General features: G+C 51.7%; 11 protein-coding genes across 11 annotated transcripts; 4 read left to right on the top strand and 7 right to left on the bottom strand.

The window, feature by feature from the left end:
• Positions 1 to 77: 77 nt before the first annotated feature.
• On the bottom strand, positions 78 to 1861 carry LDX57_004549 (uncharacterized protein; the record flags this gene model as incomplete). Its single annotated transcript, XM_046086214.1, has 2 exons — positions 78 to 211; positions 268 to 1861. 2 exons carry the CDS (start codon positions 1859 to 1861, stop codon positions 78 to 80), a joined length of 1728 nt encoding a protein of 575 aa, XP_045942177.1.
• Positions 1862 to 2613: 752 nt separating this feature from the next.
• MSN5 (karyopherin MSN5) lies at positions 2614 to 8556 on the top strand. The gene is made up of 7 exons (XM_046086213.1): positions 2614 to 4028; positions 4087 to 4275; positions 4334 to 4805; positions 4858 to 4982; positions 5033 to 5104; positions 5168 to 6497; positions 6555 to 8556. The coding sequence occupies exons 1-7, from the start codon at positions 3198 to 3200 to the stop codon at positions 7226 to 7228; spliced, it is 3693 nt and encodes a 1230-aa protein (XP_045942176.1). The 5' UTR covers positions 2614 to 3197; the 3' UTR covers positions 7229 to 8556.
• On the bottom strand, positions 7738 to 8429 carry LDX57_004547 (putative NADH-ubiquinone oxidoreductase subunit GRIM-19; the record flags this gene model as incomplete). The annotated part of the gene is made up of 4 exons (XM_046086212.1): positions 7738 to 7786; positions 7854 to 8006; positions 8099 to 8205; positions 8379 to 8429. The coding sequence occupies 4 exons, from the start codon at positions 8427 to 8429 to the stop codon at positions 7738 to 7740; spliced, it is 360 nt and encodes a 119-aa protein (XP_045942175.1).
• Positions 8557 to 8696: 140 nt separating the features above from the next.
• trm10 (tRNA (guanine(9)-N(1))-methyltransferase) lies at positions 8697 to 9824 on the top strand (the record flags this gene model as incomplete). Its single annotated transcript, XM_046086211.1, has 1 exon — positions 8697 to 9824. One exon carries the CDS (start codon positions 8697 to 8699, stop codon positions 9822 to 9824), a length of 1128 nt encoding a protein of 375 aa, XP_045942174.1.
• Positions 9825 to 9939: 115 nt separating this feature from the next.
• Positions 9940 to 11132, bottom strand: LDX57_004545 (uncharacterized protein). Its single transcript, XM_046086210.1, has one exon. The coding sequence runs from the start codon at positions 10873 to 10875 to the stop codon at positions 10492 to 10494; it is 384 nt and encodes a 127-aa protein (XP_045942173.1). The 5' UTR covers positions 10876 to 11132; the 3' UTR covers positions 9940 to 10491.
• Positions 11133 to 11386: 254 nt separating this feature from the next.
• vid27 (uncharacterized protein) lies at positions 11387 to 14039 on the top strand (the record flags this gene model as incomplete). Its single annotated transcript, XM_046086209.1, has 3 exons — positions 11387 to 11405; positions 11589 to 13156; positions 13218 to 14039. 3 exons carry the CDS (start codon positions 11387 to 11389, stop codon positions 14037 to 14039), a joined length of 2409 nt encoding a protein of 802 aa, XP_045942172.1.
• A 687-nt stretch (positions 14040 to 14726) lies between these two features.
• On the bottom strand, positions 14727 to 15882 carry OXR1 (putative oxidative stress response protein Oxr1; the record flags this gene model as incomplete). Its single annotated transcript, XM_046086208.1, has 2 exons — positions 14727 to 14871; positions 14942 to 15882. 2 exons carry the CDS (start codon positions 15880 to 15882, stop codon positions 14727 to 14729), a joined length of 1086 nt encoding a protein of 361 aa, XP_045942171.1.
• A 496-nt stretch (positions 15883 to 16378) lies between these two features.
• On the bottom strand, positions 16379 to 18075 carry LDX57_004542 (putative endosome-associated ubiquitin isopeptidase (AmsH); the record flags this gene model as incomplete). The annotated part of the gene is made up of 2 exons (XM_046086207.1): positions 16379 to 17866; positions 17935 to 18075. The coding sequence occupies 2 exons, from the start codon at positions 18073 to 18075 to the stop codon at positions 16379 to 16381; spliced, it is 1629 nt and encodes a 542-aa protein (XP_045942170.1).
• A 516-nt stretch (positions 18076 to 18591) lies between these two features.
• LDX57_004541 (uncharacterized protein) lies at positions 18592 to 20534 on the top strand (the record flags this gene model as incomplete). Its single annotated transcript, XM_046086206.1, has 2 exons — positions 18592 to 18742; positions 18802 to 20534. The coding sequence occupies 2 exons, from the start codon at positions 18592 to 18594 to the stop codon at positions 20532 to 20534; spliced, it is 1884 nt and encodes a 627-aa protein (XP_045942169.1).
• Positions 20535 to 21202: 668 nt separating this feature from the next.
• On the bottom strand, positions 21203 to 22414 carry LDX57_004540 (protein kinase domain-containing protein; the record flags this gene model as incomplete). Its single annotated transcript, XM_046086205.1, has 1 exon — positions 21203 to 22414. The coding sequence occupies one exon, from the start codon at positions 22412 to 22414 to the stop codon at positions 21203 to 21205; it is 1212 nt and encodes a 403-aa protein (XP_045942168.1).
• A 1672-nt stretch (positions 22415 to 24086) lies between these two features.
• On the bottom strand, positions 24087 to 24740 carry LDX57_004539 (SRPBCC domain-containing protein; the record flags this gene model as incomplete). The annotated part of the gene is made up of 1 exon (XM_046086204.1): positions 24087 to 24740. The coding sequence occupies one exon, from the start codon at positions 24738 to 24740 to the stop codon at positions 24087 to 24089; it is 654 nt and encodes a 217-aa protein (XP_045942167.1).
• Between the last annotated feature and the right edge of the window lie 108 nt (positions 24741 to 24848).

Below are 24848 nucleotides of genomic sequence, written 5' to 3'. Positions count from 1 at the left end.
CATTCCGTAACAATTTCAAGTGCATATGATAGACCTAGAACCTTGTGGTAAACCTAGGCGCCACTGATAGTCTCAACCTAAGCGTTATTCACGGGCTCAAAAACACCTCTAGCAACTTCCTGGGCTAGTGGTACATATCTCCAACGACTGATCCATGCTTTTGCAGTACCAGTTCCGTTGTTATTCGTGTTATACGCAGCAAGCAGGGTGCCTTTACGAACCATCAGCAATCGGGCACCTCCACAGACGAAGTGAATTCATACTCACCGGTATAGCTCCCACTACCACCAGTCACATATTCCGCACTGACGTTGCCGAATTGCCTCACATCCAACGGATCATTGGCACGTGCCACATGGAATGAATAGATTGTCGGGTCCGTCGCCTCGATGTATATACGCAACCTTTCTCCGATCCACGATCGGGGCATATTTAACGTTCTCGGTGCTGGAGGTTCCAGATTTGGCTTACCGTATGCTGTGGTCTGAAGACGCAGGACCTGGCTTCCATTCGTGGCTAGTTGGATGCTCAAGTCGATGTGTTGGAGTTGAGTGACGAAGATGGACACGCCGGCTTCTTCTCCGGCCTCTGTGGGTGAGAATTCAAGATCCACGCTGAAATTGAAGAGACTGGCGGTTTGACGTCGGGATATTAAAGTGATAGAATGGGCCTCGGTCAAAGTTCCAGTGAGGTTTGAGCTGGAGGGTGCAAGCTCGAGGGAATTACGGTGTTCAGGAGAAGAGATCGTGTACGATGATGATTCGGGAAAGCGCCAAAACTTCCAATGCGGAGGGATGGATGATCCCGGCTTGAAGTCCACAGACTCTGAGTCCCCTGTAGCATGTTGATCACTGGATGGTTGCTGGTTGCTTCCTGGTCTTTCCCAGCCTTCCATGTTCCCATAGACAGGATCCAATATGGGCCATTCATCGTCCCATGTGACAGGGTATAGCACCGTTTCCCGGCCCATAGGGTAGGATCGATATTCCGGTCCTGAACGCGTTGACAAGGCCACTCCCCACCATCTTCCGTTGGCGTCCTGAAACAAATCCGCATGGCCAACGCATTGGAAGAAATTCTGCGTGTCCTTGGCCGTTAATAGCGGATTTCCGGTATACCCTTCGAACGGTCCCGAGACATGCTCAGATCTCGCTATTGCCACGCTATGGGTAATTCCAGTGCCCCCTTGAGCAACTAAGAGATAATAGACTCCATCTTTTCTATACATGTGTGGTCCTTCCGGCTTTTCGGCGCCAGTGCCGTTCCAGACATTCATTGGGTTCGATGACGCACCGGTTTGGAGGTCCACGGCAGACTGGTATATTTTGCCCCATCCGGTGAGCATGTAGGCTTGGCCATTGTCGTCCCAGAAAAGGTCGGGGTCAATCGCCTGCACACCGTGCATGTCAATTTCAACGGGATCAGACCATGCATCGTCGTTGGAGGGATCTGTTGAGTTGAAAACAAGATTTATGAAAGTCCTTTTCTCGGGTTCGTAGTAGTCCACGAGAGTGGCAGCAACGTAGAAGGTGCCGTCATGGCGTCTAATCGTTGGTGCCCAGATACCACCTTCGCTACTTGCTGTAAGGACCTTTCCGAAACCTGGGTATTGAGAAGGTCGATTGAAGACATGACTGATCAAGTTCCAGTTCTTCAAATCCTTGCTGGCGTAAACGGGAATCCCGGGAAAGGCTAGAAAAGTTGACGTCACGCAGAAGAAAGTACTATCTAGCTCGTCGACAAAGATACAGCTAGGATCAGGATGAAATCCCGGTAGGATAGGGTTAGAGAAACTCGAATTCTGCGCTGCAACAGCATGAACCACAAACAGGACGGCTTGGAAAATGATGCTGATGAGCATGATGGAGGGTCAGGTATTGACAACAAAACCGTTCTATATGAAAAAGAGGATCTTGCAATTTTCCTGGGAAAAGAAAACCCAATGGCATATCTGGGTGCTTCTCCAGTTAATATACAAACCGTGGATAGTTCTCCTGGGTAAATGAACGCATTCAGGATAAAGTCCCCTGCGGAGCTTCGGTTTAAAGGAACCGGGAGTCGGATCATTTCACTGGTCGAGGCTCATCTTATGATGCCATGAGCATCTCGGCGCAAATGCACCACGAGAGATGCTATGTCCCTTCGTTCATCGGTCCTTTAGGTACCGGGGAACCTGCGGTAGACAGTTTTGGCAGACACCGACTGGACTGAATTGATTGTGCGGGGAACCCTGCAGATGGTAAAATTAGTTTGATGATCGACAATTTCAGAACAGGTATATGCTGTCCAAAGGATCAATGTGAATTTGTGTGATGGCTTGGACTATGCATTGCGTGCTTGTTGAGTAGTTGAAGGTATAGTTACTCTAAATCGAGAACTATACACCGAAGTATATATGGCGGGTGAACGAAACGACTCTTGGATGTCTTGGCCTCCCCCACTCCTAGACCCTATTTATGCTGAGTACTCTGCGTGCTCTGAGGCAATTATGATCCCCAAAATGATTCTTCAGCAAGATCCATGCATTACTGGAGATTCCCCCTGAACTGAACTGAATATTATGGAGGAGAACAGGAGAACAAGAAGGCGGTGAGCGTGTGGAGATTGCGGCGGGAGGCCGTGGAAAATCCGAGGCAGCCAAAAAACAAACGGCGGGCCTTCTTATCTCCCTCTCCCTCTCTCCTTCTCTCTTCCCTCCCACCAAACAACACCCGCGTCAAGCTAGAAAGATCTAAGCCCCAGATCATCCTGACCACGTGAAGAAGCCTTAGTCTCTCCCCCTCCCCCCTTGCGCCACTAAGTCCCAATTTAAGAAAAGAGTTCCTTCGGGCAGACATCAGGCGTTGAGCCGCAACTGTTTCTTCTGAACGGCGCTTGCCGTTTTGTCCGCCCGCGGGAGAGCTGACCGGTGTGATTCGGCTTGCTTCCCCACGCTCTGTTTGGTGGTTTGAACGCTCTCCGATCAGAGGGAAAAGGAAGGTACTTTCCACAAGAGAATTCGCCAGAAACGGGGGCAACGAAAAGAAAAAGAAGAAAAAAAAATATCTTAGGACCGTGCACCAAAATCTGGATCATGAGCATACTGTCCAACAACAACTGAAACAGCATCCAGAGGTAATCATTAATTATTCATCTTTCCCCCAATATCACATAGACCCAACCCGGAACTTGGGAAATTATTAGCTCGGTTGGAAGCAATGGCGGCCGAGGAAGATCTCTCCGAAGGACGCATGGCCGATATCGTTCGCGCCTTGGAGCTCATCCACAACCCCTCGTCCACGAATGATCTACGCAGAGAGGCCCTGACGTTTGTCGAATCGCAAAAGGAAAGCAAGTCGGCGGCTCGTAATGGCTTTCTACTGGCATCTGGCGCCAACCAGAATCCGCTGGTTCGCTATTTTGGCCTAGGTCTTCTGGATCATGTTTTGCGACACACGTCGTTTACGGCTTCGGAGCAGGTGCTTGCGTTGAAAGACCTGGTTCTCAAACTGGCAGAGTCCATCCGCCCAGAAGACCCTCCGTATATCCGCAACAAAATTCCTCAACTATGGGCGGAGGTTGCAAAGAGAAGCTGGGGTTTGGACTGGATCGACATGGACCAGACCCTCTTTCAATTCTGGGAGGCAAGCCTGGTGCACAAGGAGCTGGTGCTCTCCGTCCTGGAAACCTTGTCTGAAGACATCTTCTACCGCGAAGACACCGTTTCTTCCTTGCGGGGGACTGACTTGAACAGAGCCCTGGTGGAGATCTTCACTCCGCTGTCGGTCTTTGAGGAGTTCTATCCCAAGCGGGAGCACCACGTTGAACTACGATACGGAACTGATTCCTGGCTTGCCCGCATAAACGAGTTCCTTCAATACTGCATCGAGAACCTGCAGAACTCGAAGCAAGCGAAAGATGCGGCACTCAAAGCGCTGGCAACGCTGAAGTCTGTCCTCGTCTGGGCGATCCCCAAAGCGATCATCTCCTCCAATTGCGTTCCGACTATAGCCATGGCTTTGACCTGCAACGACGAGCAGGTTTTGCTGGTAAGAAATGCCTATCAGATGTCTTCATAGCGGAGTGTTAAACTAAGTTTCTATCAAGGCTGCCGTCGAAGCCTTGCACTCCTTGTACAGCAGATCCAATATCGACATCGGAAGCTTCCAGCCACTCGTACACAAGATGTATGAAACAGACTACCTGGATGTCCTGCAGAAATTGTACCAGTGGTCTGTGGTAGGACCCGATGACATCGATGATACAAGATACATGATCTCGAAGAAGATCTCCGAGGTACGAAGAACAGACTATGCTGTTGAACGTGCTGTGTGATGCTAATCCTCATCGAAAGATGCTGTCATACCTTGCAGGATTCCTTGAGGAGAAGGGGTTTTCTTTGGAAAGCGTTCATGGCATGAACCTCCCGTTCTTTTTCCACCTTATGTTAAATGTTATTCAACATCGAAGCTTAACAGTTTCGATACCTGTTCTTCATGTGTGGTCCAAACTATTAGCTTCTGAGAGGATTGGAAACACTGATTTGGTCACTGGCCTGATCCCCGCCCTGCTAGAAATTTGTACCCAGCGGCTGGTCCGCTGGGAGTCTCTTCCAGCCGATTCCGATGACCCTACAGTAGTGTTCCTCGTTGAGGACATCGACACCATTCCCGAAAGACATGCGTTTGTGGGCAACTACCGCCGTTATTGCTCCGCCATCATCGACACCACCGTCCAAAAGAGACCCCAGGAGGCCATTCCTCACATCCTGTCAACCGTCGATGGCAACCTGGATAACCTATACAATGGGGCTGAGCCTTTCAATGGTGAGATTCGGCTTGACGACAAGTAATCATTTTCACTAACAAATTCAACCAGTAAAATCGTTCTCGAAAAGCTCGCTTCCCCTTATGCGTGCCGACACCCAGTTCGCCGTCGTCGAGGCTTTGCTGAGAGGATACAATAGGTGGCTTGCAGCACACGGTAAAATGCCACAGCAGGACGTATGTATACCTAGCAAGCCTCCATTACACTAGTCTGACTGATTTCGCAGGAGCAACAAAGAAGCGAGCTGGAAAGCATTTTGGAGACTTGGACATTCAAATTGATGCAGAGAGATTTTGAGGTGAGATTCCAAAGAATTTGAGTTATAGTGGAAGAGAACTCTAGGTTGCTAATTAAGATACAGGATCCCATTTTGAAGCAACGAATCATTAAGCTTATCGTTGATGTCTCTTCGAAAGCTCTTGACAAGACTCCCAGTTTTGCGCTGAAAGTTCTTGAATACATTCTTATGACGCGCCTTCCTGATCAACCCGAATTTCCTGCCTACTCGGAGGCCGTGAAAGAGCTCCACGGTCTGGCCAGCCATGAGCTTCGACGCCTTGCAATGCGCTATGCCGATTATTTCGCCACATTTTACGATCTGCTTGAACCGAAGATCAAGGAGATAAGCCAGGCGAACCGGGTGGATGACAAGCTACAGATGGAACTGACTTCGATTCTATTAATTATCATGCAACGTGCGAACAACGTGGAACCCCAGGTTCGCCAGTACCGATTGTCGTCTTTTGTGGAACCCATTAATCAAGCATGGCAAGAAGAGGAACTTCGACAATTGAGCTCGTCCTTCGGAGGGTTTTGTGATATGTTAGGTCTGCAAAGCGTGGGACCATATATGCAGACCAGGCAGGCGCAGAAACTGGAAGATTGGACCTCAGTGCCTCTAGATGACGAAGGCAGACGTATCCAAGAGGAGATGACAAGGAAGTTCCAGCAATTGCCCCTGCGTGGCACCAAGACCATGCTCGCAGTCTCTACGGAGAAGTTGAAAAAGACCGAGCCTGCCTATGAACTTGCATGTGGGGTTTGGCATGACATTATCCCCGTCGTACTACCAACACTGCTATCGCTTGTTAGTAACGCACATGCTTTCCATAACCCGGAGAACTGGAGCGGCCTGTCGGTTGATATGAAGGCCGTTGTTGAACGCATCTTGACCGATAGGTTCTGGCAAGCAGGAATCTCTACGGGTAGTCGGGACGAATTCTATGCTAGAATCACTTCTTCCCGGGTGTCCCTTGAAGGGTTTGCGTCCTCTGTCAGGGGCAAAATTCGAGCGGTCCGGGAATCCTGCTATTCAATGTTATTCAGCATGAGCAGGCTCAGGGAACATTTCTATGGATTCGCCGAACTTCCAGGACCCCTTTCCCAGGCGTTATTCAAAGATTCCTCTTATCTCTCATCTCACCAGTTTTCGGTCTTGCTGAACATCTCGAGATGCTTGATCGATGACTGCCCGGTTCGGTTCAGAGCACAATTCTTACCTCCCATGCTGGCAACCCTCTTCACCAACATTGACCGAAAAGTCACCACCGAGTGGGAAATTATTGAACAGCGCAGGGAAGGCCTGGCTGATGGTGATTTGACCGATGAGATGAAATCAGAGAGCATTCTTCGGCAATTGACATACTCTGCTGTCATCATGGTGGCAAGTCTCCTCGACCCGCAACGAGGAGGTGAGTTACCCCAGTGCTACCTGTGCATTTATATTCCATGACTGACATGTTGAATAGATCCCGACGGCGAACCGGCGGATCCGAGCGCTCCGCAGCAAGCACCGGCGCTCTCTGACTCGATAAGACATTTTGTGCTTTCGTCGCCCGAGATCTTTGAGCCGGTGATGCTGTTTTGTACTCACGCCCTTCGCATGCGTGATACGCGATGCTGTAGCATCATTACTCGTGTTATTCGCTCCATCCTTCAGGATTTCGCCCCTCCCAACCAGTCCGCTACGACTGTGACGATCCGCGAATTCATCAGTTCCGAAGTACTCAAAGCTTGTATTACATCTGTACATGAGCCTTATTTTGTGGATATGCAGAAGGACTTGGCCCAGCTTATTGCGTCGATCTGGGTTCTCTACGGCTCGAGCAGCCCGACGCCGCGCTCGGTGATTCTGAGTCTTCCCGGTCTGGATGAGCAGCGAGTTGCAAATGCCGAAGCTGCACTCGTGAGATCGACGGCAGCACGGCAGCAACGGGCCCTCGTTTTGGATCTCCTAGAGGGTCTACGCGGGGTCAGCATCGCCGAACAAGGCAAGATCCTCGGCAGCCGCGAGGAGCGTCGCAAGGCTCGAAGTGCCTTGCAGGAGAGATATATGACCGCTGAGATGGAGGGCCAGCAGAACAACAAGGTTGACATCAATGACGGACCCGATCTGGCAGGGGTAGCGGACATGTTTGGTTAAAGAACCGCTTCCCGTCTCTATGTCCATTCAATGTCTCGATTGTATAGTATAATGGTTTGGTGTCGTGCGTTCGCTATCTTCCCAACACCACGTCTCTCACTTCCATTGCCTGCCTTGTTACATTCCTTCCGCATCACGAGCATAAAAGAATATAGAAACATGACAATGAATTTGGTTTAGAGCGGTTGAGAGTACGGGCCTCAAGCTGGCTCATGTTCGGTTTGGATTGGTCTCCAGACTAAGTCTCGAGCAACGCCCCAAGAAAACAACAAAAAAGCATAGATTGCGGGACTAGTTAATTTCTTTCAAACGGTATATCTACATCATACAGCTCTGCTTTCCACTTTCCTGGTACCTCTCTTCTCTCCTGTTTAGAAGAATTCCGCGCCGGAGCATTCGACCTTTTTTGACACTCAAGATCCGTATAAGATCAGTTCACGCATCGCACACTCAAATAAGGAAGCGAGAATAAACGTAAACGAGCCCAAGCCCGTTGTAATTCTAGTCGCTTATTGAGTGACCTTGGACGGCATGTAGGCGTAAGTAGGGCGGACGAAGCTGTTCAAACGGGTTATTAGCATCAATCCCACCCTTGGTACCAATACAAGGAATTGAAGTGACATACCGGTCAGAGTTGTAGACCTTGGTCTCGGATCCGAGGAGCTCCTTCTCACGGGCCTTGTCGGCGTAGTAGCGACGGACCTGGTCACGGTCTTCTTCGGCCTGAAGGAGAGGGACCAGGTGGAGACGGCCCCAGATCTTCTCACGGGCGAGTTCGCTAGACGAGGGAGAGTCAGCGCACGAGAATTGGGTATGCAGATTTCAACCCCAAGTCAATTGAGGGGTTTTGAGATCGAGCCTGTCACGTACTTTTGTTCGCGGATACCGTAGAAGAGCTTGTACATGCCGTAGGCCATGAACATGTGCATTCCGAGGAGGTAGTAGACGGGGCGGAATCCGCGGGCGGGGATGTTTCGCTACAGAGGGTAACGCGTTAGCCATTATTCGTGCAATTGAGCCTGGGAGACGGCGATGCGTGTGCGAATGCGTAGAGATCAATCAAGGGCATCGAGATGGAGGGCGACCAGGGCGACCGATGAACCGAAATAAGCCGGGGCAAGGGCGGGAGACCGCCGATGAACAATCGTACCTTATACTGGACTGGCCCGTAGCCCCCCGATGGGGGCATATCCTGAGGCATTTTGACGAGAGACGGACGCAGCACCCTTTATCGAAGTCTGGGGAGGGATTCTCAGGGAAGATCGGCCGATGATGCTCGAGCGAAGTTGGACGGCATGTCACGTGTGCCCTTCCCGTTTGGTAATGCGGGCTGCGGCGGCTCCCATTGGCTGCGGTCTGGATTTTCTTGCTGCCGCGCCTGCTCGATTTCCGCGACTTTTTTTCTTTTCGGCACCCATTGAGCCTGTTTGTCTAGTGTCTACGTTGGGTGTTCTACAGAATTGACATCATGGAGGACGGAGAGCGACCCAGAAAGATCGCGAAATTGGCGAAGGAAAGTGCCCAGGATGAATCGGTCCCTGTGATGACCGGCGCCGTGGGGAGCGTTTCCGACGACACCGATGCGCGCAACGATTCCAGTGCAGCAAATGGACAAGCAAAGGAAGGGGAAACGAGCGAATCAGCACCCCAATTGTCCAAGAACCAGCTGAAGAAACTCCGCCGACAAGAGCATTGGGAGTCCCAGCGCGAACTGCGCAAGGTGAAGCGGAAGGAATACATGCAGGCGAAGAAGGATCGGGTACGCAATCAATGGGACGAGGCACGGAAGGCCGGACCGGAAGCTGTGGAGAAGCTGAGGAAAGAACGAGAATCGACCCGGCACCGATTTCGAAAGTCAACCCTGCTCCCTCTGACGCTGGTCATGGACTGCGGATACGACGACCTGATGAACGACAAGGAGCGGAAGTCCCTCGCTTCGCAGATCACACGCTCCTACTCCGACAACGCCCGATCTCCATACCGCGCGCATATGATTATGTCCACATTCGATAAGTTGTTGAAGGAGCGGTTTGACACCGTGATGAGGAAGACGCACGAGAGTTGGAAGGGCGTTAGCTTCATTGGGGAAGACTTTGCCGTTGCCGCTGAGCAGGCGAAGGAGTTGATGCAGGGACCTAAGGGCGGCGAGCTCGCCGGCGTATTCGCCGACAAGACTGATGCCAAACCGGAAGATGGAGAGGTCATCTACCTCAGCAGCGACAGCCCTCACACCTTGACGGAATTGAAGCCGTACAGCACGTACATCATTGGCGGACTGGTCGACAAAAACCGGCACAAGGGGATCTGCTACAGAGCGGCGGAGGAAAAAGGAATCAAAACCGCCAAGCTACCCATTGGAGACTATATCCAGATGGCGTCGCGCAAGGTGCTGGCAACCAACCATGTGGTGGAAATCATGCTTAAGTGGCTGGAAGTCAGGGACTGGGGTGAGGCGTTCATGCAAGTGATCCCTCAAAGAAAAGGAGGGGCTTTGAAGAACTCGGAGCGTGACTCGGAAGATCCAGTGCAGCGTGGTGATAGCGCAGAAGCTGAGTCCGAGGATGACCCGGAAGAGGCGACACCTAAGGAAGCATAGAACGGTCAAAAACACACATCTGGGTAGAGACTACGCGATGGATGATCTGTAGATATGATGGAAATACCAGGGAAAAGTGATATTGTATTTATGGCTATACTGCGGTGACAGCGATTTACTGAAAGTGGTATGGAGTTCCCGCTAGGAAAAGCGCATTATAGCCCCTAAGCAGCCTGGTAGAGGGAAATAATGGGGGCATCCGTGCGAGAGGACGGAGCATCCGAAGGTACAATAAGTAGACGATTGATTAGAATTGAGTCAGGGCGAGGAAACGACGGTAAGTAAAGCGATCGGGTGGTCGGACGCCATAGAAATGATTCAACAATGTAAGATCGGATAGAAGGACAGGACAAGAAAAGAGAGGATTGGAACCAGGACAAGACCAGCGAAAACAAGTCCAAATTCTTGAAACCCATCGAGTCTCTTTTGGAGGTTTCCTGTAAGTGGCCACTGGTCGATAGCGTCGCCAACCGATGGCTCGAAATCTTGCTGTAGAAAATCCACGACTCGGAATCGTCAACAAGTTACTGTATCTTGGGTTTAGCATATATGAAATGTTCAAGTACGGACGCCTGAGACGCGAGGTTCCAGTTATGATATGCTGGGATGACTTGGATTTGTTCTTGAAAAGTCCTTGCGAACCGCTGGAATATTGACATATGGCGGCTTAGGCAGATCGAAGATGACTTAAAATGATTTCTCCGGACATCTGACCATCGCTTTCTACCAGCTTAGATGCCGGTCCTGCATCCAAGCGAATAGCCCATTCATATCTAAACCGGCAATTGTCGACTGGCTTCGAACTCCTGTGTCTTCCGATGAGTTGAGTTCGCCCACGGGCTTGTCTAAAGCAATGCAGAGGGGCTGTAGCCGGGGAAGTAGAATAGAACTTCGTGGGGGTGGTGTATCTCTTGGTAGAGATTGCCTGCACTGTCTTTTGCCTATTGTAAAGCAGACATCCGGATTCAATGTACCGTAGGATCATCACCTGGTTAAACGGACACTCGGTTATAAAGCCTGGGCGAAGGTGTTTGACCAAGCCCCTGATCATTGATGACCCTGTAGAGCCTGGTTTTTATCTGTATTTGGCAGTTATCGAATGACTACCACCATTATAGATGGCGTTATGCATGAGGAATGAGGAATCGTCCGACCAACGGAAGGATATCAAGGAGGATCTTTTGATGATGCCATGTTAGTTGTAGAAACGTGCTTCTTTGCTATGTCATGGAGTATTCCGAAAAGTAGTTGGAAAAACCGAGGGCGGCTGAGTCAGCGGTTGCCACCGACGATCGATCGATGACGGAAGATCAACAGAAGCACAACAACTTCTTTTCTTCCCCTCCGTCGAGTCGCCTTCCCTGATCGTTTCCCTTATCTCTATCCAGGCCGTGGGGTCTGCTGTACTATTAACCCGGTAGTGAGCCTGCTGCCTTGTCTCTGCCTACCCTGCTCAGTCTATCACTAAATAGTCCTTTTTATTTTCACCCCCTCCCACCTTCCATCGTTGAAAGTAAACAACAAACAACAACGCCTGTGCCGCCGCCAGGGAAACCGCAACCATGTTTATGCTCCGCAACGGTATGTGATCCTACCTGTCCTTAAGGTTTCCTAGTTAGCTCTTCTTGTCTTCTCTGCTTTTCGTCCTTTCGCTACCTCTGTCTTACCCCACCTTCTACCCCTCCTCCGCATACTGTGTCACTTTGCCATTCACATCCTTCTTGTTTGCCACACCTTCGGCTAATCACATCCTCCTCTTGATAGTGAGCAAGTACATCTTTGGAGACACCTCCAAGGAATCCATCATCGAGATTCCGCAAGGCCAGCTATACCTAGTTCGCCCTCTATCGCCCAAGGGCTACTCCGAGCTTATATTCAAGGACGCTGCTGCCTCCATCAGACGCACTGGCCAGGATTTCCAGTATCAACTTGTTATCCAGAGAGCGTACGAGGAAGGCGAAGAGGAGTTGGCTGAGGAGGACGACGAACAGGGTGGAGCCGACGGCTTGGACAAAGACGAGAAAACTTTTCTCCTTGACCAGGCCTTACATTTCCGCTCCGAGGTCCGCGAAGGAGGTGCTAAGATCCTGGCATGGAGAGATTTGAGTGGTGATATTGGTGACCTTTTCGAATTCGTTTGCGATCCTTCGGTGCCCTCAGATAAAGTAACCACTTTCGAGCTGGCAGCGCTACAGTGCCAGTACGAGCGGAAATACCGACGCAGCGCTCAACGAGCCACCGAACAAGAACTTCAAGAATTCTCTTTCCAGGAAGAACGACCCATTCCTTCTGCGAGTCCTATCGCTTCGCCTACCAAATCCCGTACCCACTCATCAGCGTCCGGAGACTCGACTGCGGCCATGGCGCGAGACGTGGAATATGCGAAGGCCAAGGGCCAAATAAAGCCTGCCGGTGATGGCGAAGAGTCCATCGTGGCTCCTCCCTCGGCGGCTCAACCCGAGGCGAGAGAAATCCTTGCTAAGGAAACGGCGGAACTGCATCTTTTTGACTTCCAGTCCGGCACTTTCGTCCTCCAGGATTCTAAGATTGTGGCCACCGTGTCGGAAGTCGGTGACTGGCAATACTGGCTCCAAATCAGTGGCGAAGAAAAAGAGTGGCTTGGCCAAGCCGTGGTTGCGGATATCAACCCCGTTTTCAACTTTGAATATCTCTCGTTTATCTTCAACGCGTATGGTGAAGATGGCTCCGCGTTTTCCTGGCTCTTGCGCTTCAGTGATCAAGAAACGGAAGAGAGGTTCCAGGAAGGTCTTATGCAAGCTCTTTGGGAACAGCTGAACGAGATGAAGTGGACCAAGGTCAAGGAAAACGACCGGGAGTATGTTTTGGATGCCTTCCAGGACCTCACCATGGAAGACACCGAATCAGAAGAGCAGCAGGCTGAAGAGGAAGAAGAAGCCGAAGAGGAAGAGGAAGAGGATCAGGACGATGGCCAGCGGAGCGAACACTATGACACCGACGAAGAGGAAGAAGATGTGGTTACACGCGACGATGATGGAAATGTCAACTCTCAGCTTGCGGTTGGTTATAAACACGATAGGTCGTTTGTCGTTCGTGGCTCCAAGATCGGAGTTTTCAAGCACACTCCGAACAACAACCTCGAGTTCTCGACCAATATTTCCAAGGTGGAAACCCCTAAGGGCAAGTTGTTTAGCCCGAAGAAGGTCATGTTGCACGCGGAAGACTCGAACATGATTCTCCAGAACGGCGATGACCCCAACTCCCTGTACCGTATGGACCTGGAATACGGTAAGATTGTCGATGAGTGGAAGGTTCACGACGATATTCCAGTGCACACCTTCGCACCCGAAAACGTAAGTAGCGCATCCTGTCTCATCCCGTCAAAAAGGAAAGCTTTTGCTGACTTGTATCTAGAAATTCTCTCAAATGACCTCGGCTCAGCCATTCATCGGTGCTTCCCAGAACGCACTATATCGGATTGATCCTCGTTTAGCCGGGAACAAACTGGTGGATGCGGAGCTGAAGCAGTATGCCAGCAAGAACGACTTCTCGTCTGTTGCCACGACCGAGAAGGGATACCTCGCTGTCGCATCAAACAAGGGTGATATTCGGATGTTCGACCGCCTGGGAATCAACGCCAAGACTCATATTCCTGCCCTTGGAGAGCCGATCATCGGTCTGGATGTGTCTGCGGATGGTCGCTGGGTATTGGCAACCTGCCGAACCTATCTGCTCCTGATCGACTCGCTCCAAAAGGAGGGCAAGAATGAAGGCAAGCTTGGTTTTGAGCGCTCGTTCGCCAAGGACTCGAAGCCCCAACCTCGGCGCCTGGGACTTCAGCCTGCACATGTTGCCCAGTTCCAGCATGAAACCAAGAAGCCCCTTGCTTTCACCCCTGCTCGCTTCAACACCGGAGTTGGCAGCGAAGAAACGTCTATCATCACGGCGACGGGCCCATTCATTATCACTTGGAGCTTGAAAAAGGTCACCACTGGCCGGCGAGACCCGTACACCATTAAGCGATACTCGGAAGAAGTCATGGCGGACAACTTCCGATTCGGGTCGGATAAGAATGTCATCGTCGCCCTGCCAAACGAGGTCAACATGGTCGCAAAGAAGAGCCTCCAGAGACCCACTCGTGAGAGCATTGCAGGTCCTCCTGTTACCCCGAGTCGTCGGAGCACCCGTTGGGGAAGCCGCCTGGGACGAGACGAGATCGTCAACTCTCCTTACTAATTGGCATTGATATGACTGGCCACTTTGGTGGTAGCACTGTCTGTTGCTTCTGCTTCTTTTTCTCTTTAATACATTTTATTTTTTTTTCTCGGTGGATTTATTTACACCCCATACCCCAGTTAGGGATTTTCATTAATGGTGATATGACGGCTGAGTCGGACGGGACTGGCGAAAGGCGGGTTTGATTTAAAGCAGTTTCACTTTTAGCAACTTATAATCTCCAGATAGGTAGCTAATCAAAGATTACGATTCACGAGAGCTTTTGTTTTCGCAACTCCAACCATAATATGGTTGATGGCCATGCAAAGCAATCAATATTCTCAACTTGGCACTGCATCACCCCAGTGGCCGCAGCCATCTCCATGATATAAACTATAGGGCTTCCTGGTCCTTCCCAACGCGTTAAAGGCTATATAGATAGAATTTTGCAATGATGATGCATGGACACGATGGGGACCAGCCATATCGTGTTCGGGTATTATGTACGTAAACGACAACGCCAAAGTAAAGAAAAAGAAAAGAAGTCAACACAGCGAGTCACCAATTAATCCACGTCCGTCTGGACTCAGCCAATTGCGAAACTGAAAATGATCAACCGGGCACGGCAGTCTTGGTAATCAATCCATTATATGCGATGTTCGTCTTTTCGCCGACAAGAAGAATGCAGGTCGAGGGTGAATGAAAAGTTCACGCGCCGACATACCACACCTCAACGCCGATGACGTCGAATTTAACCCCTTCGTCAGAGAGAGGCTCGTTTCCGAAGGTCTGACAGGCGGAGCTGACGCCCTTTTCGAAGCTGGAGTCAACCCAGAGACCGTAGCGGCCATCTCTGCATTCGAGTTAGTTCCATCACCTGATTATCATCTACCAGGCAGGGAGATAGTAGGAAGCCGACTTACCCTCCACCCAAACTCAAGAATCCCGTCTCGCAGAACATCATATAATCATTCACGCCGCTGTAGGGGAACGCCTTGAATCGAATCCGGTCCGGCGTGCTCGCACCACTGGCCCCGCCGCTAGACAGCGGCGGCGCGAGGCGATTCTCCTCAGCTTGACCCGGCGTCGCACCTTTCTTATCGCCGCGCAGGGTCGTTGAGCGACCTGCATGGGTGGTATCCGCGCTCGGAGGAGGCGGTAGCCCCGCCATCTCGAGCAAGTCCTCCGACGGGGGCGGGCCGCCAGCGGCGAAAGAAAGATTGCCAGGGGGTGGCAGGATGCTGGCACGCCAGAGGAAACATTCGCCGGTGCCGAAGTAGTGCGGGTTCGGATGAGGAGGGTCGGTCATGTAAGCGCCGAAGACGGCGCCAGCGGGCGACGAATCCCGGACGATAAGCACGTAACCAGCGCGCGGGCTGCGGTTGGATATCTCGCGACAATTTTCGTACAGAGTGGCGAGGGAGGCGCCGTCGCGATCAAGGCTGTAGGCTAGACGCCAGGTGTCGACGAGTTGCAGGCGAGCCGGGACCAGCAAACGGATTTCCTCGGCCAGGGCGCGCGTAAGCAGCTGTTGTTGGAGATTGGAAGGGTCGCCGGTGAGGGTGAGGGGAGTGAGGGGCGGCGGCTGGAAAGGCGATATGGTGCGAACGGGGGTAAAGAGTGAGGAGGACGATTCGTTGGGAGAGGTTAGGGACGATTTGGAATCGCGCTGGGAGCGGCCCATGGCATTGGATTTGGACGGTGGGTCGGTGAGTCGACGGTAGAGACCAGATACCACGTGAGTCACGGGGTAGGAGAAGTAAGAGGCTGTGGATTGATTCGACTGGGAGCTTTTTTGTCGAGTGCGCGATGTTGACCTAGAGGAGGAGGATGAAGAAGGATCCCCGTGGGAGGTGGACTCCATGCGGGCGGCGAAGAGAAATGTGAAGAGGGGGAGAAGTGGCGATAATTAGATGATGAGGCAACCATTCAATTGGGTTGGACCGGAAAAGCTGGAAGAGAGGGGATGAGAAGGCGACGATAATGTTCGAGGGGTGAAGGAGTAAAGAGAAAGAGAGGAGGGAACAAAGCCGAAAGAGAAGGACGAGGTGGGGAGATCGTCACACCCCGACGCGCCTTCCAACGTCACCCTCGACTCCACAGTGTTGCTCAGCATTTACCAATTTCCTACAGCCGAATGTTCTCTAGATAAACGATGCATTCATACCATTCATCCCATTTTAAGGCACCGGGCTATAAAGAGATAATACAGTGGGGCTTCGATTAAGGACGCTCAGATTGGGAATTCCGTAAGCAACGAATACAACGGTCTAACCGTCTAACACAGAGGGCTCAGTGGTTTTCATAACTCATAAGAGATGCGTGTTTATATGAACAAAACATAGATGTCACAATGGCGACTACGATTCGTCAGGCCGTAGATCCACCGTCTCGAACTCCAGCCCTTTGGCCTCGAAAACATGGCCCGGTCTAAGGGCATCCGTATAGATATGGGTTTCGGGATGAGGATGGAATAACCCACTCTGCGTACAGCTCAAGATCGACTTCAAGCCCGGAGGATCCGTCAGTCGAAACACACCCCACTCCGGTGTTTGACTGGGGGCGCAAACGATCGCTATGCTTTCCGGTAGCATTACTTGATATCCACAGTGGGTGTGCAAATCTCGCGAGCTCATGAAACATGTCTGCGTCGGATGGGTGTGGATCCAGCCAAGCACCATTAAATCTTCCGAGTCGCAGTAATCAAATATTGCCGATTCATTCACGGTCTCGCACGTGTCTGACGTGCACGTTTGCTCCGGGATGAGAAGTCTTGAGATAAACAAGGCGTTGGAAATCAGTGTCCCACAGAGGATACCGCAGGTTTCCAGGTTGCGTCGTGTGTTCGAGGAGGCCAAAGCTAAGAAATGAGTTCGCAGCTCTGGTGGTAGAAAGACAGTACGGAGAGGAGCGCCGTTCTCGAGATAGGCGGACGGCTTGAAAGTGAAGCTGGAGGGGTTGAGCTCAGGGCGGGCATCATTACCCGCCACCGGCGGCGTGTTCGCTGGAACAGGCGGAGCGGGCGTAGTTACTGAAGTTACCTTGTCAGGCAAAGGAGGTGGTGACGGTTTATTCAACGCGGTTTCAAGACTCTCCTTGGGAGGTAGTATAGGTGCTTCAGGGGGCAGTATCCTTTCACGCGGGGCCTTGGGGGGCGGAGGCGACGAATACTCCAGAGGTTTCTGGCGAGGCACAGTCGGATACTTGTAGGCCGATGTGGAGGATGTCGTTGACGGTGGCAGAGCGATGGGTTGTTTTGCGTTTGGTACGCGGTGGTCTGACCGTTGTCCCTCGCCCATATTGACCCGGACATTTTGGATTCGCTGACTCAAGTCATTCTCGGCGTCCGCGCCGTTTTGATGCAAGGCGCTTTCCCAATTACCCCAGAGACCGGCCGCCCGGCGCTGCTGCTCTTCCTCCGGAGACACTCCTGCCTGTCGGAAGGCTTTCCGCACGGTGGCCCGTCGACTGATTTCGGTCCTTGCCAACTTCACGGCCAAATCTCGATTTTCACCGGCCTCTAAGGGTTCGGCGACTCCCACCAGGGCCGGATCATGCGGCTGCCGATCGCTGGGAGAAGCATGAACCGCTCCACGAGGCGGACTGCGAGATTGACGATCCCGCATCAATAGCGTGTAGCGTTCATAACGTTTGTTGATGCGAGGCTTCAGGGTCTCAAGTTTTTTGAGGTTTCGACTCACTTCCTTCTCGGCATCCATCAAAGCCTTGCGGTTTGCTTCATCTTTGGCATCGGGATGGCTGGCCAGGTGGACCAGTACCAACTGGGCGTGTCGAAACAAAAGTAGATAGGTCTGCTCGTCATGTCCTTCTCGTTCGTAAATGTGAGCCTATTCAATCCACCAATTTCAGTCAGCAAAAATATATCGGAGAATATTGCCGGAGAAGCGCCACTTACCTCTCGGACGAGCGTTGCTGCTGTCCGCAGCCAATATCGGAGGGGCACGGAGGGGTTGTATTCATAATCTTGAGCTATTTGAGTGATCTTTTCCACACTCTGAGGCGGGGAGCCGGACGGCGGAGGGAGATTCGTTGCCATGGCTGCGCGTCCAAGCGAAGCTTGGCAGAAGCTTCAGTGATAGGACCAGCGATGGGGGAAAGGATGTCGGAGTCGAAATGAATGGTTCTGCGGATCATCGAGGCCTGGTGTGAAGACCAGGAGAAGGCGTGGTGGGGACGTGCCGCATCTAGGCAGCCAAAAGCTCTCTGCGGGCACCTTGAGGACGAGAAGAACGAGAAGAAAATCTTCCTAACGCGACATAAGAACTGAATCAAAGGGAGATGGCGAGAGTGTGATGTTTCAATACGGCTGGCCGAGTCATGGTGGAGATGAGGAAAGGAAAACGCGCAAAGCGGAAGAGAGCGAAGTGACTCCGGAGGTTATCGATCCACGCGGGAAGTCGCTGCTTTTTCATTCTTTGCACTCTTTTCGACCCTCGCGCTCTGGCGGATCCACGACACAGCTTGTGGTATGGAGGTGGTGTATGCACTTATGAATCCAGGTTCTCGATGTCTTAAGCACGCCTAACAGTCTCGATCTGTTCATCGGCACAAGATGAGGTCGATTTCGAAGATTTTGAACACCCGTTCGAACCGGTGGACTCCCTTGCCACAGTTTCCCTTGACGCAGACTCTCAACAAAACCTTTCCACAAGGCGCAAAGAAGACAGCCAAATCTTCCGAAATTGTGAGTGAGAAGCTATGCGGTAAGTCTCGCACTGGGAAGAGTAAAGGACCAGTCAAGTCTAACATGGATACTGCCCAGATGACATTCTCCATCGATTGTCGCCGCTCTTGCTCCGCAACCGCCCAGTAGACGTGCTTGACCTCTGGCCTGGGCCTGGGCTCTGGTCCTCGAAGATTAACGACCTCTTGCAACCTCGACGGCACATCCTGATCGAGCCCAACGCGGTATTCAAGCCAGTTCTGCAGCCGTTGGTTGACAGTCGCTCCTGCTATAAACTACTTTCTTCGAATCCTCTCGACGTTGATTGGCACAGTCTTTACACCAAACACCTTCCTGAGCAAGGACCGTCAAACTCGGATCGGACAGGTACCTTGACGAAGAATGACACCTTACTCGTCCTCGCCCATCCTCCTCCTCCAAGCTCGAAGAAGGACCACTTTACCCCAGCACGCTGGTTGGCATCATTCATGAGTTCTTGTATACGAAACACTGAAATAAATTTGTACGGGAGTGTGAGGTTAATCGCCGTCCTTCCGCCGGCCGATGCGCAGACCATTCTCCCCCGAACCACCCATGAAATAAAACGACCAGCGCTCTTGACAGAATGCATTACCTTGCATGCCTTCGAGGTCGCAGCAGCCCAGGACCCTGGATCTTGGATAACGTACAAGGGATGGGACCTTGTCAGTCAGAGTGCTGCGCGGGTGGCTCAGAGGGCTGCAGAGCAGGGCATAGTGACCCCGAAAGACCGAGAATGGCCCCCTTACGAACTGGCACCAGAGTGCCCGGACCCGGGCTCAATACCATGTCCTTACGTGCCGCGTCTCAAAACCTCGTTTCATACTCGCATGATGGAAACCATCAATGCGGAACAAGAACTGCTGGCCAAGAAACCACTTACCAAGAACGGCAAGCCGCCGAAGAAAAGCGTGAAACACGGGCGCTGCATCACTCTCCTGAACCAGGATAACCGACATGCCTTTATTCGCGAAGAGCTCATCCAGCGTCACGCGAAACTTGAGGAACTGACGAGGTCGCTCTCGCGAGCGGCCGCCGATCCCCAAGCCGATTCCACGACCCTACGTCCGTTGGTAAATGAGATCGAGGCCGTCAAGTCAGCCATTGCCCAACAGCACGCGGACGTTCACTGGGCAATCATCAAGCTGGCGCCCGTCGCTGTGGATGACAGACGAGCGGCTCTCCCCACCGGCAATTTCGACGACGCAAGTCTCCTTTGGGACCGTCGCCCCTTCGAACCGCTCGCCATCCGACCCGAGGAACTCTACCCACGCGAGCACGAACGCACTATGATCTACTTCGAGCCCGACCTCAACCCCCCGGCGATGCGTAAGCTCAACCAACTCGAACCGGCGCAGAGAGACGAGGCGCTGCGCCTCTTCGAAGCGCTCACCTTCACCCTCAGCGTTCGCCCGCTCCTCTCGGTCACCGAGATGTTCCAGATCGTGCTCCCGAACCGATCTATCAACAGCCTCGTCCAGGCTGTCCCCAGTCTGGCCACGTTCGCGGCGAAAACCCTCAAGCCCGACTTCGACTCCCTCCCCAAGACGATCCACGGTGACACCAAAGATGCAGGAGGCAAGCCCCTTGACCCGGCCGACTGTTACCAGGAAAACCTCGACTACGACCTTAGCGACGTACGGCTTCGCTCCTTATCGACCAAAACCATGCTGGATATTTGCTTCGAGTATCAGAAATCAGACCAGCAACATTCCGCCATGCACCTGAATCGCCTCCTAGGCGGTACGCTGACTTCGTTCCGGACAGGCGATTACCTTACTGATCGAGTGTGAACAAATCACCTTACGTTTTTTCCTTTCTTCACCATCATCATCTCATCTCCTGCCCACATTCCTGACCTACCTGCACCACCCCCACTACAGTGTATAATTATGAATCCCTCCGTCCGCCGGACCTTGTACGATAATTACTTATAGAGCTAAACAGCGATACGACCGAATACTATAGAATAGAATGTACCAATATGATAAAATATACCGAGGAATGTGTTCAGGTTTCTTTGTTTGGTTTAAACCGCTCGCATTTTATGCTAAGCGGGAATTAATTTGACGGATGATTTCTCTAGCCAAGATCTTGTTTCGCAGAAAATACATGATAGCGTAGATGCTCTTGAGATACAATCCAGCTGCGAAAACAAGTCGACTCTATTTATATGACATTGGTAGAATAGATGGGTTTGACCTTTGATTGCCCCATCACATAACAGAACAAGTTAACAAAGAAAAGAAAAAGGTCTTAGGGTATCTTCAAAGTATATGAGAAATTGGGAAAAAGGAGAAAGAGAAAAAGGAAAAGAAAAAAACAGTAGATCTGAACATGAACACCCCATAAAACTCCCACATATAACCCAATAAAAATCCATGCATAGTAAAGAAGACGATAAGATGATGTGTTGTTGAAATGGGATACCGTAGGGTATGTTGAAATAACAACCGACTGCTCAATGCAAAGACTGCACTAGTTTCAACCATTCACCGGGGCTGATTCGCTGGGCCGGATCTTTGGTAATGGCCGGTTTGATGATCTGTTCGACGATGCCCTTGCGAGGGATTCGGGCGCCGTTGGGACCGGATCGCGCAAATTCGATGACTTGGTGGCCTTCGCGGGCCATGGCAAGGCGCTGCATGTTGCTGGTACCCGGATATAGTAGCAGGTTGCCCGTTGCGGCGGCGAGAAGAGTGACGGCGAGGGAGAACACGTCTGATGCTGCGGTGGGGGCCGAGTCCGGGGAGGCCAGAGATGACACAGATAACAGCTCGGGGGCCGCAAACGGCGGCGTTAATGCGGTCAGAGATGTGCCGGTATGTTTTTCGGCAGACAAGGATGGGCCGGCGATGTTGTGGGCCGAGGAAAAGTCCGCGAAGAGCGGATCGAATGGGAATTTGTCGGATGTGGAATCTAAGTCGTCGGACTGCGGTTGGAGCAGGATGTTATGCGGTTTGATGTCGCCGTGGATGATCTGGGGCTCCGTGTGCAGCCAGTGAAGACCGGCTATAAGTCGTTCAGCTAGGTCATGCCACTGGGTCAAGCCCTGGATGGGCTCAAACATGGTTTTGGTGGAAAGATTCTTTTTGGCCGCTGCTGCCTTTTCCTCTATATAAGACGAGAACGAGAGAGGCACGGCGGACATGACGATGGAATGGGATTTGGCGATATACCCGAGAAAGGGGACGACGTGAGCCTCGGATCCGGGCATCATACTGAGTCGAGTCAAAGTGAGAGCCTCGGCATCGAGGACCTGATGGGCATCTCGACGAGCAGGTGACTTGACAGCCACCAAGTGACCCCCTGCCCTTGGCGAGCTAGGCGGAGTGATGAGAGAAGAGCTTGGACGCGGTCGAGATGACGCCTCGTAGACGATACTCCAAACCCCGCTGCCGAATTCGACCGGACGACCCTTGGGGTCATAATGATACTCCAGGTCGTCGGCATACTTGAGGGGCTCTGAGACGGAGCGAATGTCTACATCGACTACTTGCGATTTTGTATCGACCGGCGATAGCAGAGTGGACGAGTCGTTCTTGCCACCCGGTTTGCCATTTCCGGCAGTTGGAGTCACCGGTGGAGTCAGACCTGAAAGCACTTTATCGGGCGAGACTTGAGCCGTGTGGTTTTCATTATTTGCCGTGCAGATAGAAAGTCGAGAAGGCATGGTGACTTCAAAGAGGGCCGGTCGGATGATGAATATAGATTGCTCTGTGAGATGGTAAAGCACCTCTGGCCGAGATGCAAAGTATGACCAGTGTGACTCAGAATAGCTTCCGTAAAGGGAATAAAAGCTAAAATATGATATAGGGAGTGTATATGAGGCACTCTCGGGGCAAGTAATTTGGTCACGAAAGAGGCGCGGAAAAAGGCTGGCAGTAGGATAGGACTGGGAAGATGGTGTTTGCAGAGGAGAGGATGACTCTTCCAGTAGGTGAGTCAGATATAACGTTCAAGCTGGTGGCAAGACTGCGTAGGTTTGACGTCGAGGATTGCTAATGATGACTCCGAAGTATGGGAAGGCGATACATGGTTTGGGAAGAGGAATGACCGAATAGTGAGGCCTGCGGAACATACATGGTGGGAATCAAGACCGAGAAAAGAGAGAAAGAGGGGAACAGGGGAAGAAAAAGATAATAGAAGACCAGCGCGGCTTTTGAAATAAATTCAAACGAAAGCGCGCGTAGGGCGAAGAAGAAAAAAAAAAGGGAAAAAGAAAAGAAAAGAGAAAAAAAAGAGGGCAAATGGACGATCGACGGAATAGCTTAAGGACGAGGAGCAACCATGGATGGAACCAGACAAGCTGGCTACTACCTTGCCCAATGCAGCTTCAGAGAATATTACCGTGACATCCCCCACACTTGGCCGCTCCGAGAATGGATCTCGGCGTCAAGTCCGGATGAGAGATTATCATTCTGATTATCATCCCGATAATAGTATTAATAGTAAAAAGGGTTATCTTCATTCTGCAGTTCGCGGCACGGACACTAAGCCTGGTCGGCGGCCCGAATGCAGTAATCCGGCGGTTACTGTAGGAGGATTCTCAACGCGAATGACGTAGCGGACGACTCGATCTTATCGCAGTCTCCAACTGGAAGGATCACTATAATGTATGTACATCCATGCATGTCAGGACATGTCGACTTACCTCCGACCTGTGCCAATCAAGGTGAGGCCCGATACACCCTCGTCGCTGTCCACGCGTCCACTTTTTTCCTAGGGTTCAATAGTAATATTATCCTGTAGACAATTCGATTGTTCGGCCGATAGTGGCGTATGAAACGGTAACACTGCTTGTGGTCCAATCCCCACCCCCACGTGGGTCTCTCGTCTGTCAACGAAATTAACAATTTACTAACAAATGTTAAATGTTTACTAAATACTAATAGCCAGCATCCCATGACTGTTGACTGTCCACAGGCAGACAGGAATCGCCTCATCCTCATTATTCACTAGACCGAGTATGACTGTATGACTGTATGTACACCATGCCTAGTGTCCGATTGAATCCCGCCTCAACCGGTTTGAGGGAAGAGCTGTCGACCGGGGTGATTCATCCTGCATAATTAGCGGGAAACTGCTGAGATCCACACAAGTCATGATGCGAGTCAGGTGTAGCATTTCGAGAATGAGGCTGGTACGGAACTGCCATGATTCGTCGTGCCTGTCATCCTACACTCGACTAACTGCCACCCCGCAGCTTCCTCAAATTCAATGGTAATTAAACTGTTAAACTGTTAAACTGTTATGTGCCCGGAAAGTAGTCGAACGAGTCCCCGCGTATTAGCGTGGTAGCCACCCCCCAGTTATCATCAACCGTCTAGCGATAGGGAATCCCATTAATTCTCCGATCTCTGTCGCTCGACGTACTGTTTTAAATCCCGCACCCACGTCTCGAAGTTCTTCTTCAGTTGCGCGCCATACATCCACCGAACCACGTAGACCAAATATCCCACTTGCGCCTCCCAGTTCCGCACTTCGGTGACTCGTCGGGTCGGTCCTCCCTCTTCGTCAATGACCACCTCTTGCACCTCGTGCACCCTCTCCGCAGTCAAGAGAAAAGACGGAATGCCGCCCTTGGCTGTCACGTCGTTGGCCCAGACAATCCGACCGGGCTTTTGCGTCGCTGCATCAGGTGGGTCAAATTCGATGACCGCTAGCGCCACCCCTTGTGCGTTCTGCGGCTTGGGAGACGACGGGTCCATCTGAACATGAAATGTCATTTTCGTTCCAAGTTGGAGGATCGGAGAAAGAGCTTCGGAAGAGGCAGGCTGTGCGTCGGTCCCGGGCTGCTCACGGATGGTAACTTGCGGCACGAAGGTATTCCATGATGGCCAGGTGGACGTGTCGATCAACGTGTTCCAGACATCCTGGGATGAGGCATCGATGAGCGAGGCGCTATTGACGTGCAGGACCGCGTCCGAGGCACCAATGTTGGGCGTCGCTTTGGCCGCCAGGGTCGCCTCGGAGGATGGAGACGGAAACGTGGCCATTGTAGATGCCTGCCAAATTATGTTGTTGAGATTATAAGGCACAAGCTTTCAATGGATGGAATGGATAAACGAAGGAAGGGCTGCAGGGGATCGACAGAAACAAAGCGA

This window comes from Aspergillus melleus (genome assembly GCF_016097325.1).
Source record: "Aspergillus melleus strain CBS 546.65 chromosome Unknown contig2, whole genome shotgun sequence".
In the NCBI taxonomy this organism is placed as follows: Eukaryota; Fungi; Ascomycota; class Eurotiomycetes; order Eurotiales; family Aspergillaceae; genus Aspergillus; species Aspergillus melleus.
Note: the sequence above shows the minus strand (reverse complement) of the source record. Positions and strands in the feature narration are given on the sequence as shown.

What these genes read in the sequence shown, in the direction of transcription:
- MSN5 (XM_046086213.1), top strand. Translation starts at nt 3,198, where the DNA reads ATGGCGGCCGAGGAAGATCTCTCCGAAGGACGCATGGCCGATATCGTT. An exon ending in TCTCGAAGAAGATCTCCGAG is followed by an intron (nt 4,276 to 4,333) that starts GTACGAAGAACA and finishes CCTCATCGAAAG; the next exon opens with ATGCTGTCATACCTTGCAGG. An exon ending in CCTCGACCCGCAACGAGGAG is followed by an intron (nt 6,498 to 6,554) that starts GTGAGTTACCCC and finishes CATGTTGAATAG; the next exon opens with ATCCCGACGGCGAACCGGCG.
- LDX57_004545 (XM_046086210.1), bottom strand. Translation starts at nt 10,875, where the DNA reads ATGATCAGGGGCTTGGTCAAACACCTTCGCCCAGGCTTTATAACCGAG.